Source organism: Canis lupus, chromosome 5 (genome assembly GCF_011100685.1).
Source record: "Canis lupus familiaris isolate Mischka breed German Shepherd chromosome 5, alternate assembly UU_Cfam_GSD_1.0, whole genome shotgun sequence".
NCBI classification, from domain to species: domain Eukaryota; kingdom Metazoa; phylum Chordata; class Mammalia; order Carnivora; family Canidae; genus Canis; species Canis lupus.
In genome coordinates, this window is record NC_049226.1 from 81249641 (window position 1) to 81266975 (window position 17335).

Here is a 17335-nt window from a genome sequence, read left to right on the forward strand (position 1 = left end):
AAAGATGATAACAATGACAGTGAGCTTTTTATTAGATGCTCATTATGTGCCTGGCACTATAACTAGTGCTTTACATATAACTAGTTTTTTTTTACAAGGTATCAGCAGGGCTGCATTCATTCCCTCTAAAGTCTCTTTTATTTTTTTAGTTGTTTGTTTGTTAAACTAAGCTCTACACCCAATGTGGGGCTTGAACTCACAAACTCGAGATCAGTAGTTGCCTGTTTTACCAACTGAGCCAGCCAGATGCTCCTACATGAACCATTTTATTTTACATCTTTCTTTTTTTTTTAATATTTCATTTTTAAGTAATCTCTACACCCAAAGTGGGGTTCAAACCCACAACCTTGAGATCAAAAGTTGCATGCTATACAGACTGAGCCAGCCAGGTGTTCCCCTAAATGTTGCAACATAAAGTGAGTCCTATTGGTATGTACCACTTTGCAGATGTAGAAATTGAGGCTCAGAAAATTTAAATGACTTAAGGGACCTGGGTGGCTCTGTCTGACTTTGGCTCAGGTCATGATGATAGAGTCTCATGTCTGGCTCCCTGCTTGGCTGAGAGCTTGCTTCTCCCTCTCTCCCTGCCCCACACCTACTCATGTGCATACATGCGCATTCTCTCTCTCTCTCTCAGATAAATAAGTAAGATCTTTAAAAAAAAAGAAAATGTAAATGACTTATCCAAGAAACTGGCCTGGGATTTGATTTGTAGTCTCTAGATCCTTTGCTCTTAATCTCTAATCCATACTGAGGTCAGGAAAATTCACACAAAACTGAAAAGATCCTCAACTAAGCATACATTTTTCTCCCACATACATCTCCAATGTAAGGAACAGCTTCTTCACTGTGATGGGGGGAGAAGGTGGAGGTTGGGGGATGGGGGGAGGGCCCAGTTCTGCACAATTCCCCTATTAAAAGGGGCCCAGAAGGACGCCTGGGTGGCTCAGCAGCTGAGCGCCTGCCTTCAGCCCAGGGCGTGATCCTGGAGTTCCGGGATCGAGTCCCACATCAGGCTCTCTGCATGGAGCCTGCGTCTCTCTCTGCCTGTGTCTCTGTCTCTCTCTCTCTGTGTCTCTCATGAATAAATAAAATCTTTTAAAAAAAATTAAAAAATAAGTTAAATAAATAAACAAACAAACAAATAAAAGGGGCCCAGAAAAAATAGGTGGCTTCTTGGGAATCCGCCCCTTTCTTTTTCTGTTCATGCTCAACTGAGTGGTCTCAGGTGGTGATCTAAGTCTTTCCTGTGTCTAAGTCTTGCCTCCTCAGAACAATTACAGTTTCCCTAGGGGTAGTCCAGGGCCATGCTTGATACATAGTCAGGGCTCCTGGAAAACTGCCCCACTCTGTATGCATATGTTTTTCCAGTGTGTTCTACTCACCTTGAGAAGCTTCTCTTGCATTTCAAGGACTTTTGCTTCTTTCTGCTCTATCCAGCAGGAAAGAGTTCGCAGAGCAGCAGCCCGGGTTGGGATTTGAGGATCATAAGCTGATAAAAGAACCTCTTGGAGCTGGTCTGTGGTGATGCTTCCAGATTTCTGGTTCGTAGTCATTCTGGGCTCACTAACCTCTTGAGGAATGAGTGGAGTAGGAGACTTCAGGGTTGTTTCTTTGGATTTCTCATGGCTTTGCTGTTGTTTGAGGTGAGACTCATCAGCATAACTTTGACTGGTTTGCTGCCGCTCTTCTATTTTTCCTTCTGCATCCTTTTTGTTCAGGGTACTTTGGGCAGCCTCACTGACAGCCTCAGTGGAGAAGGCTCCATGGGTAGAGATGGTGATGCGAAGATCGACAGCAAGTTCTTGGATGACAGGGTCAGGGTGCACCTTGGAGACTTTCTCCAATAAAGGCAGCAATTGCTTCAGGACAGCAAAATCACATGACTTCAACTACAAAATAAAATGAAAAATGCCAAACCAAAGTGAATATAGCAGATGTTAATAATGCCTGAACACTAAGAAACATTCTGAGTAAGAAGGTCAGGGTGCATATCTTATTCATGGTGTAATCAGCATAGTCTAGCACTCTGTATTGTTGAATAATTATAGCTAACACTTATTAAATACCCTGTGCAGGTACTTTTCTGAGTTAAAAATACACCAGTGATGCATATGATTATACTTAATTTTTACAACCTGGTGGGAAAAACATGGTTATCTTATGGTTTTAATTTGCATTAGCCAGACTACCTACCAGGGCTATTAAATATCCTTTCATGTTTATTGGCTGTCTGCATTTCTTTTTCTGTAAATAGCCTTTTTACATCCTTTTTTGTACCCCACTTACCTATTAGACTGTCTCTACAGTTATTCTTATCATATCAGATTTTAATATGCAGTCATATGGTGAAATTCTTTTCAAGATGATTATTTTTTTACTTTTATTATCCTTTTTATTGCATTATTGTATTTTTGGCCTCTATGTACCTTCTACTATAAAAAGATGAGTTAATATTAGCAAAGTACTTAGCACCTGACACATAGTAAGCACTACGTGTCTTAAAAAGAAATATGACAGACAAAAACACACATATTCATATTCCTATGTTATTATCTACATTCTAAACAGGAGAAACTGAGACAAAGAACAGTTAAATAACATATACATAGTCACGCGACTGGAAGATGGTAAGATATGAATTCAGTAAGTATGGTTCCAGAGTCCACAGTCTTACTTTTTAATAAAGTTTTTTATTTATTTGACAGAGAGAGCATAAGCAGGGGGAGTAGCAGTCAGAGTGGGAAGGAGAAGCCGACTCCCCACAGAGAAGAAAGCCCAGTGTAGGGCTCAATCCCAGAACCCTGGACCGTGATCTGAGCCAAAGGCGGATGCTTACCTGGCTGAGCTACCCAGGCATCCCAGAGTCCACACTCTTACCTAATACCCTACAAAGTCTCTACTGAACAAATAAAGCAGTTCTTAACTACATTTTCTAAAGAGGCTGGTCAGCATTCAAGGCCATCATAGGTTTGGAAAGGATTGGGACAATAACTGGCAAAAGAGGATTTCTCCTAGAAAGTGAGAGTAAAAATTACAGAAGGTTTTATTCTCTCCAGAAGCTTTGTGCTATAATGCCATATGCCTTACTAGGAAAAGTGCATGTGCAGTCAGTAGAGAAGCAAGAATCAGTGATAATCCTTTTCTGTTTGAAAACACTAGGAATATCATCATATGAGGCTTCATTAGTTCCTGACATCTGAAAACCTTACAGGTCTTAAATCCTTTTAAGAACAAAGCAGGGTATTTACTACTTGCTCATTCTCTCACTTCATTATCCAACCAACCAACCAACCAACCACTTTTGTAGGACCTATATAACATTCTCATTTAAACTCTACATCCACAGAACTATTACTGTTTATTTTCCCCAACACTTTCCTTCCAAGTACATAAAAACCTGAGGTTCATGTCAGGTTTGTACCTGTAGAATTTCACCATACATTGCCCTCAGATTTTTTTTTTTTAAGATTTTATTTATTTATTCATGAGAGACAGGGAGAGAGAGGCAGAAATATAGGTAGAAGGAGAAGTAGGCTCCCTGCGGGGAGCAAGATGCAGGACTCAATCCCAAGACCCCACCCAGATCACAACCTGAGCCAAAGGCAGATGCTCAACTGCTCAGCCACCCAGGTGTCCCCAGATTTCTTTTTTTAAACAATTAGGAACAATGCAAAATAGACAGAAGGTAAAATTTCTAGCTTTGCAACATATGCTGACTTATCTGCATGTGTACAAGTGACCGTTCCAATATTACTATATCTTAAAGGGAGAAGAGAATACATGTTATCTAAGTAAAGGGCCAATTATATGAGGAATCTGTGGAACTGGGAAAGATATTTTAGTATTAGATAGTAATAGATATTTAGTTTGTGTTATCATTACTCTAGACTTCATTCATTGCTTCTGTAGTATTATGGACATTTATTTTTTCTTTAAGCATCTGAAATGGGAATATCTACTTATAGCTACAGTGTATGGCCTCTTTTTCATTTCTACTATATACACTAGTTTCTTCTTAAAAAAAAAAAAAAAAAGATAAATAGACCAATGGAACAAAATAGAGAACCCAGAAAGAGACCTATATATAGTCAACAGATCTTTTAAATTTTTTTAATGGAAGTATAATTGACACACACTGTTACATTAGTTTCATGTGTCCAACACAGTGATTCCAGTATAATCAACTGATCTCTGACAAAGGAGCAAAGTTAATACAATGGAGAAAAGGCAGACTTTTCAACAAATAGTGCTTGAATGACTAGACACTCATGTGGAAAAAGATTTTTTTTTCCAGTGCAAAAAGGTGTTTTTATTATAGTACAAGGGCAGGATCTGTGGGCAGAAAGAGCTGCCAAAAGATTATTTAGACACAGACTTTACACTATCACAAAAATTAACTCAAATGGATCATAGACTTAAATGTAAAATGCAAAACTATAAAATTCCTACAAGACAACATAAGAAAAAATCTAGATGACTTTGGGTATAGCACTGACTTTTTTAGATTAAAAAAAAAAATCCATGAAAGAAATAACTGATAAATGAGATTACATTAAAATTTTATTTTTTTTATTTTTTAAAAAGATTTTATTTATTTATTTATTTATTTATTTATTCATTCATTCATGAGAGACAGAAACACAGGGATAGGGAGAAGCAGGCTCCATGCAGGGAGCCCGACGTGGGACTCGATCCCAGGTCTCCAGGATCACGCCCTGAGCTGAAGGCAGCGCTAAACCGCTGAGCCACCAGGCCTGCTCACATTAAAATTTTAAAATTTTTAAACTTTTACTCTGTAAAAGATAAAGCTAAGAGAAAGAAGACAAGCCACAGACTAAGGAGGAAATATTTGCAAAAAACTCATCAATAAAAGATAGTTATCCAAAATACACAAAGAACTCTTAGAACTCAGGAGTAAAAAACCAAACAACTCAATTTACAAATGGGCAAAAGATCTTAACAGACTCCTCTCCAAAGAAGATATATTAGATATACAGCATATAAAGAGATGCTCAATATCACATGTCATCAGGGAATTACAAAGTAAAACAAGATACCATTACACACCTCTTAAAATGACTTAAATCCAAAACTGACAACACCACATGCTGGTAAGGATGTGAAGCAAGAGGAACTCTCATTCATTGTTGGTGGGAATGCAAAATGGCACAGCCACTTTTGCAAGGCAGTTTGGCAGTTTCTTACAAAGCTAAACATACTTTTACCATATGCTCCAGCAACTGAGCTCCTTGGTATTTACCCAAATGACTTGAAAACTTATGTCCATACAAAAACCTACACATAGATGTTTATAGCAGCTTTATTCATAATTGCCAAAACTTGGAGGCAACCAAGATGTCCTTCAGTAGGTGAACAGATAAAAAGACTGTGGTACATCCAGACCTCGGAATACTATTCAGCACTAAAAAGAAATGAGCCATCAAACCTGAAAGACATGAAAGAAGCTTAAAAGCATATTACTAAGTGAAAGCAGTCAGTATGGAAATGCTATGTAGTATATACTCCCAACTAAGTTATATTCCGGAAAAGACAAAACTGTGGAAACAGTAAGAAGATCAGTGGTTGCCAAGGGTTTGACGGGACAGATGAATAGGCAAAGCACAAAGAATTTTAAGGGAAGTGAAACTATTCTGTGGGATATTATAATGATAGCTACATACTCATTACACATTTGTCAGAACCCATAGAGGTTACAGTACCATGCGTGAACCACCATAATGTAAACTGTAGACTGTGAGTGATCACACACACATGGTGTGTCAATGTAGGATCACTGACAGTAACAAATGCATCACTCCTATGCAGAATGTTGCCAGTATGGGAGGCTGTGCTCTGTGGGGCAGGAGATGCATAGGAAATCTCTGTACCTCCTGCTCAATTTTGCTGTGCACCAAAAACTGCTCTTAAAAACAGTCTATTAGGGGATCCCTGGGTGGCTCAGCAGTTTAGCGCCGCCTTCAGCCCAGGGCATGATTCTGGAGACTGGGGATACAGTCCTGTGTTGGGTTCCCTGCATGGAGCCTGCTTCTCCCTCTGCCTGTGTCTCTCCCCCACCCTCTCACTCTCTCTGTGTGTCTCTCATGAATAAATAAATAAAATCTTTTTAAAAAAATAGTCTATTAATAAAAAAAAAACTATATTTTCTTCCAGTTTTCAAACTTCCTAGGCATTGTGGAATCATCTTATTCAATTGGGTAACTTCTTTAATCATAATAGGCACATAGGTAGATTCTGAATCAAATAGTTTATAAGGCTTAAGATTAAAGTTATGCATTCTTTCAGCTTTGTAAGCCTATAGATGTCCCACTGTGAGAATAATCAGTAAAGCCCAAGACTGCAGATACCAACTATTTTGTTCATAAATGTTCAAAAAATTTTTGAGGTACAAAGTAATATTCACTTAATTGATAAACATGAAAATGGAACCACTAAGTAATTATTAATTATTTTTCAAGGGTTACCAAGGGCCATATCAAAATTAAGAATTAACCACAAAGCCCTCATTTCTACTCCTGTCACTGCTACTCAGCAGAGATTTCATATCCAGACTTCAGAATTCTGTGTGGAAAGCCCTGAGGCTTGAAGCCCACAAGTGAGTGACAGATTTCTTTATCTGGCTGTGCCTCTTCCAGAGTCTCTGGTATACTTTAGGAATGGAACATGCAGAGCTATGTCAGCTATGTCTATGACTTCTTTCAGGGCATCAGGAATGAACCAGTTAGATAGAGAATTGTTCTGAATTTCTGCAAGTTTTCAAATTTAAGAACTGGAGGTTGGACTGGTAGGGAAGGAATTGAGGGTAGTGAGTGGTGGGAGGGAGGATGCCTGCTAAGGTAAGCATATGAGAACCAAGTTGACAGCCAGAGGAGGGCATGTGTACACTGAAAAAGTCCCACATGAGCCTCTGCAAGGCTCACCTAAGGAGCATACAAATTCTCATTATGCCTTATCCTGCCCAGTGAGAATCACTTTTTTGGAGGACTCCAAGGGCCTCTTCCAACAATAAAATGCTGCCTAAAAATCCCTAGTTCCAACAAATACTTAGGTTTATTCTTTGTATTCTCATTTCTATATATCATCTATGTTTCTTCAGATATTTAGCTGAGTTGTTTATATGTCCAGTTCTTACTTATAATGTCACTGAATTTATTTACAAGTGGTATTCTTTTTTTTTTTTTTTTTATGATAGTCACACACACACAGAGAGAGAGAGAGAGAGAGGCAGAGACATAGGCAGAGGGAGAAGCAGGCTCCATGCACCAGGAGCCCGACGTGGGATTCGATCCCAGATCTCCGGGATAGCGCCCTGGGCCAAAGGCAGGCACCAAACCGCTGCGCCACCCAGGGATCCCTACAAGTGGTATTCTTATTCTAAGTCAGTGCACAGTACAGCCTATTTTATAATGAGCAACATATAAAAACACATATGAGATACAGAAATATGAATCTTCTTTTAAAAAATTAAGAATTCGTTGGATTAATCACAGCCACTAGAAGGTGAACTCCATGTGGGCAAAGAGGCATATAATAAAGATTTCTTGAATGGGTTTACTCCATGATGTTCTCAGAAAATGCAGTATGAGATCTCAGAATTTGGGTTTGAGTCCCAGCCCCACCACCCTGAGCCTCAAAGCTCAGATCAGCTCCATGGCAGCAGCACTTTAGGGGACCTAATGGGTCCTGCAACATTATCAAGAAACTGCTTCCTAGGGGGCCAGGGAAGTTACCAGCATCACACTTTTACTGATAAGCAACCCTGAAATTTAGAAAATGAGTTTGGAATAACACTTATCTTGTTAGCAGTCTTAGACCTACACTTTCTCCAAATTAACTCCTCTTCCCAGATACTGTATTCTAATAATCACCTTAATTACATACATTAGAAAGGAAAGAAAGGTTGCAATGTTGTTAGACTCTGTTCCATTAGCTAAAACAACGATGAACTCTAATTGGGGGTAGGTATAGTATAATCTAGACTCTGAAATAAAAGCCCTAAGCCTCATGATGACTGTCTGAAAACATAATTAAGAATCATGACTTTTTTTCTAATACAAAGATGGAAAGCTCAGCATTACTATAGAAACCCCTTATGAATTCATGAATCAAACAGAAAAAAATTAGTAGATCTAGGGCAAAAGTGGCGTGTTTATGTTCACTTAACTAAATGCAAAGTCAGAGGAATCCAGGATGTAATCAGTGAGTCAGGATGGCTCATGGAAGGGCAGGGACAGGTAAGGGATATATATTTGCATCACTCAGGTGAATCTCTCTTAAAACATGACTAATTTACATAGCCAATCCCCCCAACAACAGGCTTATAGAAGGGGAAATGGAAATACTTGTGTTCTACTTTCCATTTGGGGTGTGGCATAAAATTATAGGTGTTAAATAAGAGAAAAGAAAAAAAACACACTCTCAACTTACAGAAACAAAGACTATTTTTAATACTCAACCAGAAAAACAAAAACCAATCAGGCCAACTAAATTCAGTAACAATATAACTTAAGAAAAATTATTCCTTTGGTGAATACCTCCTTGACAATTCCAATGGCAGTGATATAATAGGACTTTAGAAACTGAATGAAAAATGATTTCTTCAAACTACTTAGAAAATAAAAAATTTGGAGTGCTAAGTAAATCTACCAAGAAATGGATTCACATTAACAAGAGGCCCAAATAAAATTTCTTTTCCTTGGGATGCCTGGGTGGCTCAGTCGCTTAAGCACGCGCCTTCTTCTCAGGTCATGATCCCAGCATCCTGGGATCAAGTCCCACATTGGTGGGGGGAGGGTCCCTGCTCAGCAGGGAGTCTGCTTTTCCCTCTCCCTCTGCTCCACCCCCTGTGATTGTGCTCTCCCTCTGTTAAATAAGTAAATAAAATCTTTTAAAACAAATTCCTTTTCCTTTTAAGGACAGGGTAAAAGGAGGCAAATTCTAATATATCGCAAATCAGTATCAAATTTGAATCTTCAAATTAAAAAATCCATTCCTAGAGGGTTCCCCGCTCATCGCTAAGAGTTCTAACCAGTCTGATTTTGGATCCAATTTCATTATACTTGCACTAAGCTTATTCTGCTTTCTTGTAGTTTCCTAACATACACACATGCCCACCTCTCTCCTTGTCTGGCACACCTCTGCCTCTTGGTATCTACAGCTCAGCTACATGGGCCTTCCATCAGTATTTAAGTACACCGAACTCTTTCTTGCTTCCTGGCCTTTGAACATGATATTGTCTTCATTTTTTTATTTTTTTTATTTTTTTAGTTTTATTTTTTTTATATTGTCTTTAACTGAAAGAGTTGCCTCCACCTGTACCACATACACCCCCAAACTCCTATTCACCATTCAAGTCTTATCTTAAACTTACATTTCCTCAGTAGAAACCTTCCCAACCTAGGTTAGATGTTCTCTTGGTACCTTCTTCTTCTCTTTTCAGGCACTGCATTCAATTTGAAGTATATTTTTTGAATACTTAATGTCTGACTCCTTCGCTAGCAGTAAACTTCATGAGGATAAGGACCATGTTTGCTTTGTCCATGACAATATTCCCAGACCCTTCACTGGCACACAGCAGTAAGAAATAAATATTTTTTGAGTATTTTTTAAATTCTTAAAAATTATAAGTATGTAGAAGATATATGTATTCAGGACACCTGGGTGATACAGTCAGTTAAGTGTCCAACTCTTGGTTTTAGCTCAGGTCATGGTCTCAGGGTCCTGGAATAGAGCTCTGCATTGGTCTCCACACTCAGTGTGGGGTCTGCTTGAGATTCTCTCCTTTTCCCTCTGCCCTTCCTGCTTGTGGTGTCTCTCTCTCTCTCTCTCCCTCTCAAATAAATAAATCTAAAAAAAAAAAAGATACATGCACTGGACACAAAGCTTTAACATGCTATATGATACGGATTAAACAATGGATCCTGTGCTAAAAGAAAACTATTCAAAACAGACAGAATCCTAATTAATCAGCAGTTTATACAGGTTTGCCCCCACTACAGCAGAAGGGACAAGGGCTGAGCTTTGAAGAGCCCTTAGAGTAACGGATAGAGAAGCTAGTATTCACCAAAGATGCAAAACAGTGTGCCAAGTATTTCCAAATCAATGTTGTGTCAGCTCAGAAAGACCCCTGACCTTCTGAAAGTGAAGTCTACACAGGTGACAAGGTGGAAGTGGTACAATTTTCTCATCCTCTACTTTGGAGAGAATTCTCATTAACAGCCTGACTTGTTTATTATTCTAGTTCTCCTAAGCACAACATCCATTCTGATTTCTCACAAGGGTGAAAAGAGAAGCAACAAGTTTCTCTCTTCTCTCCTCCTTCCAACCAACTTTGGCTCATATTGGCAACTCACCTGAACAGCTCCTCCCAGCATGACAGCCACCAGCCCCATGGACATGCTCAGTGTCTGCGATTCCACAGGATTCTCTGCCTGGTGGGCCACGCTTGCACATGCTCGCTGTAGTGTTGCTGCTACAAAGTCTACAACCTATGACAGAAACAGAATGTAGTATCAGTGAGGAATAAGAAAAAGAATCTCAACATTCTCTTTATATGTTATGTCTACATCCTTACCTCCTTCCTCATCAACATCATGAAGGCAAGAATCTACCAGAACAGGCATGGTACTCAGTGTCTTATGTACAGGCCCACATCTCATGTCAACTCTAGAGGGTCAGTGCCTCATTTTTTTTTCAAGATTTTATATGTTTATTTGAGAGAAAGAGAGAGAGAGAGAGAGAATATGAACAGGGAGAGGGACAGAGAGAAGCAGACTCTCCACTGAACAGGGAACCTGATATGGGGCTGGATCCCAGGGCCCTGAGACCATGATCTGAGCCAAAAGCAACCACCTAACTGACTGAGCTACCCAGGTACCCCCTTTTTGTTTAAAATAAACTCTATTCCCAATGTGGGGGTCAAATTCATGACCTCACAATCAAGAGTTGCTGGTCTACCAACTGAGCCAGCAGGTACTCTTTGTCCTCATTTTTTTTTTTTAAAGATTTTATTTATTTATTCATGAAAAACACAGAGAGAGAGGGGCAGAGACACAAGCAGAGAGAGAAGCAGGCTCCATGCAGGAAGCTCGATGTGAGACCCGATCCCAGGACCGTGGGATCACACCTGGGACGAAGGCAGGCACTCAACTGCTGAGCCACCCAGGTGTCCCTGTCCTTATTTTTTGATGAAGAATCTGTAAGCTAGTCAAAGCCATGCAGTTAATAATAAATGAGAAACCTCATTTATACCTTCCCAAATATTTTATTTTTAAGATCAGCCCAAATATTTTAATATATTAATCCAACTTCCTTGATTTTTCATGAATTTTGACAGGAAATTAAAATGAAAAATGATTTGATACTTGCTGATTATCTTAGATGGTCCTAGATCTGTTTCTCCTTTTTTTTTTTTTTTTAAGATTTTATTTATTCATTCATGAGAGAAACAGAGAGAAGCAGAGACATAGGCAGAGGGAGGAACAGGCTCCCTACAGGGAGCTTGTTGTGGGACTCCATTCCAGGACCCCAGGATCATGACCTGAGCCAAAGGCAGACACTCAACCACTGAGCCACCCAGGTGCCCCAGATCTGCTTCTCCTAATGAGGCTTCCTCCTCAAGGACTCCCCTGCTCCAATCCAGTTATGACCATCTGATTCCAGTAAGCAAAGAATAGGCGAAGAGGCACTTAATTTTATCTAGAACTGAGTCCTCAAACAATCTGTACAAATGATCCAGTCATTTTTTTAAGTACCAAATATTTTTAAAGGATTAAGATTATTCATATATAAGATTTTATATAGCATTTGGCTAACAACTAAGCTTTAAATGGAATTAATTTGGTCAGCATCATTTTGACTGCACTTGTATTAATCACCTTAAGTAGAAATATCTTTGAATAAAAACAAATGCACACATCCGTGCATGCGCAGGTACACACGTGCAAGCATGCACACATGCACGCATATTTAGGATTAATGGCTGAAAAGGGAAAAATCATTTTGAAAGTAGTACAGCTGAGATAGGTCATAATAAGCCTCTAAATACCATGCAAGCTTGCATGTTTAATTCTCTGGGCAAATCACATGCTATGCTAGAGTCTTTATTGCAAGCTTAAAGTCAGGAGAATGGCTTGTTAACACTTGTCTTTGGAGCGAGGCAGGAAACTAGAAAGGTTATTAAAAGTTCCACTTACTGAAATGAACAATGCTGGTTATGGCAATTTTCACCACCCTCTCAAGCCTAAAACTTTGATTAGAAGTTAAGGACACTGGCCTTTCTAGAGAAAATGCTACATTTACCATCTCGGGCCACCTATTTTGCCTCCAAAGAGTTTTTTAAAGCACCCCTTGATTTGAGGAAGCTTCTATTTCAGCACAAATGTTTTGTTAAATTGCTGGAAAAGAACTATCTAGCCTTTCCACTTTTTCTAAGTCCCTCTTCAGAATATATATATATATAATATACATTATATACATTATACATATACATTATATACATTATGTGTATATATACATAATATATATTATTCAGAATATATATATACACACACACATATTTAGATGCTGCAAAACAAGTAATATGATCCTATTTTGTTAAGAAAGAAACTGTTTGTATGTATGTAGAAAAAAAGGCAAAAAACAAAAAACAAAACACCTGGGAGCTGTTAACTGTGGTCTGATAGCCAGCTGTTATTGTCATCCATAAAGTGCCCTTTCCCTCAAGCTTTTTTCTTCTTGTCACAACAAAACCACTATACCCATCTGGACAACAGCTCCTCCTCGCGACTACTCACTTCCTGTGACTGGTCGGGCTTCCAGCCACAAGGATAGGTATGTAACTAAAGCATGTTCTAGAATTTATATAGGTTGTGGAGAGGAGAGAGAGACTTTTACTTAAACATATCTGTAAAGTTACATAATCTAAAAAGCCAAATATTCCTGAAAGTTTATAATGAAAAACAGTGCTCTACCGCATTCTTCCTGTCTGATTGGGGTTCTACATTGGCAACCACTTTTATGGGTTAGCTGCTTATTAATAACATTAAACATTTACTATTTACCAGGTTCCCTTCTGAACACATTATAGATATTAACTCCCTAAATCCTCCCTCTCTTCCTACGGGGATGTATAAACCTGCTGCCAACATTCTGGCAGACGCATGGAAGTGGCCGAGGCCTCACTACTGAGTCTGTAGACAGCAACCTGATCCTCTAGAAGGTTTTTTAGTTTGTTTCTGCCACCTAAGTTCAACCACTGTCAAGAATATGCCTCCCAGCTACTGCTGGGGAGGGAGGTGTTTGTACAAATCTGAGGAAGGAATCAAGGGGTCTACCAAAGCTTGCAGAGCCTTTCAACCTATTTTAAGCTCTAAACTCACCTTCATCTTTACAGTTGATCTACCATCCAGTCCCTCCAGTGTTCTGCAATGAGAACATTTTTTTTTTTTCCTTTTCAAAATAAAGTTTGAACAGCCTCACTGAGGTATAGTGCTTTGCTTCTCCCATGCAGGCACATAGCTTTCTGTTTTCAGAGTTGCTAGATCAGCCATTACTTTCCAGTTTTCAAATGTTGTTATTCTCTTTTATCTGCTGTTTCTTGTCTCCTGCTCTGTTGGCCCCTATGGTTTCCAGAAGGAGCAGATAAACTCAAGTGTTCAATATACTATCTTCTTTTTTTTAAGATTTTATTTATTTATTCATGAGAGACACAGAGAGAGAGAGAAGCAGAGACACAGGCAGAGGGAGAGGGAGAAGCAGGCTCCACGCAGGGAGCCCAACATGGGACTCAATCCCGGGTCTCCAGGATCATACCCTGGGCTGAAGGCGGCGCTAAACCACTGAGCCACCCAGGCTGCCCCAATATACTATCTTTAATCAGAAGTCCATACTTTTTAAACCATATACTTCTTTTATGTTTATTTTTATTTTTTTTTTATTTTTTTTTTCTTTTTTTTTTCTTCTTTTTTTTTTTCTTTTATGTTTAAATGTTTCTACAATGAACATGCGTTACTTACGTTAAAAGCGTTCTTAATATATAAGAAAAAATCATATAAACCACTTCTCTGCCAAGTACAGCGATCTAAATATAGAAAGGTGCAAAGTGTGGCAATTTTCTGAAAGGGCAGGAAAAAGGAAATCTTGCTCATTCTACTCCATTAACACTAGCCTTCTTGCTGAGCCCTCCACACCTGAGACACGCTCTCTCTTAGCTGGCGCACTCTTCCCCAAGGTATCTCTGCAGCTCCCTCCTTCCCTGCTTCCAGATCTTTGCTCATAAGCCATTCTGTTGGGGCGCCTGGGTGGCTCAGTCAGTTAAACGTCCTACTCTTGATTTTGGCTCATGTCCTGATCTCAGGGTTGTGAGATTGAGCCCTTGTGTTAGGCTCTGTGCTGGGCATGGAGCCTGCTTAAGATTCTCTCTCTTCCTGTCCCCTGCCTCTACCCCTACCCTATCCATATGCACACATGCTCACTCTCTCCCAAAACATTTTTAAAAAGGCCATTTTCTCAGTGAAGTTCTTCATGACCACCCTACCTACCACACTGTCTTTAAATTCTCTTTGTTTGATTTTTCTCTCTGGTACTTATTACCATCTAACACACCTTGTTCTTCTGCTTACTTGTTTATTGTCTATCTCCCATGTGAATGTAATCCCATGAGGACAGAGATGTTTGTTGTACACTGCTATGTCCCTGATACCTAGAAGAGTACCTGCCACTTAGTGGGCCTTTGATACATATTAGAAACTGGAGAGTTGGTATCCATATATAGACCACTGAATGGCTCATTCCACTGTATATCTTCTCATACATTATCTGCCAATACATTTTATTAAATTTTTAATCTTTAGTCCATAAATGCTTCAATATACATTTCTAACAAGGAAATTTTTCTTTTTTTTTTATTTTTTTTATTTTTTTTATTTATGATAGGCACGCAGTGAGAGAGAGAGAGAGAGAGAGAGAGAGGCAGAGACACAGGCAGAGGGAGAAGCAGGCTCCATGCACCAGGAGCCTGACGTGGGACCCGATCCCGAGTCTCCAGGATCGCGCCCTGGGCCAAAGGCAGGCGCCAAACCGCTGCACCACCCAGGGATCCCAACAAGGAAATTTTTCTTAACAGAACTATCATACCAGGGACACCTGCCTGGCTGTCAGTAGACCATGTGACTCTTGATCTTGTGATTGTAAGTTCGAGCCCCATGTTGAATGGAGAGATTACTTAAAAACCTTACACACACACACACACACACAACTACCATACCATGATTAAACTCAATAAAAATTCCTTATACCTTCTATTATTTGGCCTATGACTGTTGTAAAAATGTCCTCTCGTACACAATTAGTATGTTTGAATGAGAATCCACACATTGCATTTGGTTGATATGTCTCTTAAGTCTCTCCTAAGCTACAGAAGCTCTGCTCCTTTCTTATACCATTTACTTTATAAAGAAACTCAGTCATTTGTACTGTAGAATGTCTCACATTATGAAACTGACTGATCTTGCTTCCTCATGGCATTAACTTGCTCCTGTACCTTGAATTTCTTTGATTAGATTCATATTTTATGGACTTTTTCTGTTTTTTGCTTGTTTGTGGGGTTTTGTTTATTTTTGGGGTAAGAGTCCTTCCTAGGTGGTGCTACGTACTTCCTATTACATTACGTTAAGGAGTCACATATGTCTGCTTGTCTACTTTTGGTGATGTTGCGATCAATCATTCCAGGCTGAAAATATTTAGGGTAACATATACATACATTAACCTTGGAATCCACCAAAAAAAATTTTTTTAATATATGCATTTTTTTTAATTTTTTAATTTATTTACGATAGTCACACAGAGAGAGAGAGAGAGGCAGAGACACAGGCAGAGGGAGAAGCAGGCTCCATGCACCGGGAGCCCGACATGGGATTCAATCCCGGGTCTCCAGGATGGCGCCCTGAGCCAAAGGCAAGTGCCAAACCGCTGCGCCACCCAGGGATCCCTCCACCAAAAATTAAATTAAATGGACAGACATATGGAAACACAGAGAAATATGTGATAAAGCAAATAAAATCCTAATAGTAGAATCTAGGTAGTAGGTACACAGGTATTCACTATAAAATTCTTTCAAATTTGAAAGTTTTCATAATAAAATGCTGGGGGGGGGGGGATCAGTTGATTTGGATATGTTTGGCCTAATTACATTCATTATACAGTACCCCTAATAGTTTTATCAGATATTGTCACCTAGATTCATTATTTCATTAGGGGAATGCAAAATATATACATTTGTAGGTCTCTTTTTTAATATTTAAGCTGCAATTCTTATATAAAGAAAATTTTTCCTTCACCATTTGAGTATACTGAAATACAGGGCAGACAGAAAAAGGTAAGATAAATGTTTTATATTCTTTTCTTTCATTTATCAATTTACAAAATAATGAGTTGATGCCCTGGCAACTTCAAGAGATGCCCAAAAGTGATTTTTGGGAAGGGGTGGCTTAGGCTTTCATAACTTTGATGTATCTCGATCCACTACATGCACTATCCTTTTTTTTTTTTTTTTTTTTAAAGATTTTATTTATTTATTCATGATAGTCACAGAGAGAGAGAGAGAGAGGCAGAGACACAGGCAGAGGGAGAAGCAGGCTCCATGCACCGGGAGCCCGATGTGGGATTCGATCCTGGGTCTCCAGGATCGCGCCCTGGGACAAAGGCAGGCGCCAAACCGCTGTGCCACCCAAGGATCCCTGCACTATCCTTTTTAATGCTGAAATGCCCTATTTGTGGCCAATGGGAGATCTTTCAAGTTGGCTCCTGAGTGCTACTGACATGACTTCATTAATCTCAAGCATCTTCCTTTTATTTAGGCACAAGAAGATATCCTGAGGCTTACAGTGTACAATTCCTGCCCTAGACCTTGAATGAACCTTTACTCCAATGACTTTTGTGTTCTTTCAGCAGGACATGATATTTAGAAACTACAGTCTGGCACTAAAAACGCTTATTGCTGCTGGGTTGTTACAGCTTCTTGGCACAGACATTGGAATGAGCAAGGGAATATCTATTTTTTTAAGCTTTTATTTATTTATTCATGAGAGACACAGAGAGAGGCAGAGACACAGGCAGAGGGAGAAGCAGGCTCCCTGTGGAGAGCCTGATGCGAGACTTGATCCTAGGACCCCAGGATCACACCCTGAGCCAAAGGCAGATGCTCAACCACTGAGCCACCCAGGTGTCCTGGGAATATCTATTTTTTAAAAAGAAAAAATTGTGAGTTCATACGAGTACTTCTTTTTTTTTTTAAATTTATTTGAGAAAGAGAGAG

At 39.3% G+C, this 17335-nt stretch overlaps 1 protein-coding gene across 4 annotated transcripts in view; it reads right to left on the reverse strand.

Annotated features, from left to right (window-relative positions):
• TANGO6 (transport and golgi organization 6 homolog) overlaps positions 1–17335 on the reverse strand; it is a 200886-nt gene that overhangs the window by 117750 nt on the left and 65801 nt on the right. For all 4 annotated transcript variants that reach the window (XM_038538490.1, XM_038538492.1, XM_038538493.1 and 1 more), the window contains 2 exons: positions 10374–10508; positions 1386–1892 (listed from right to left, as the gene is read on the reverse strand). In XM_038538490.1, the coding sequence (XP_038394418.1) occupies positions 1386–1892; positions 10374–10508 (642 nt within the window). The remainder of the gene's footprint in view (positions 1–1385; positions 1893–10373; positions 10509–17335) is intronic.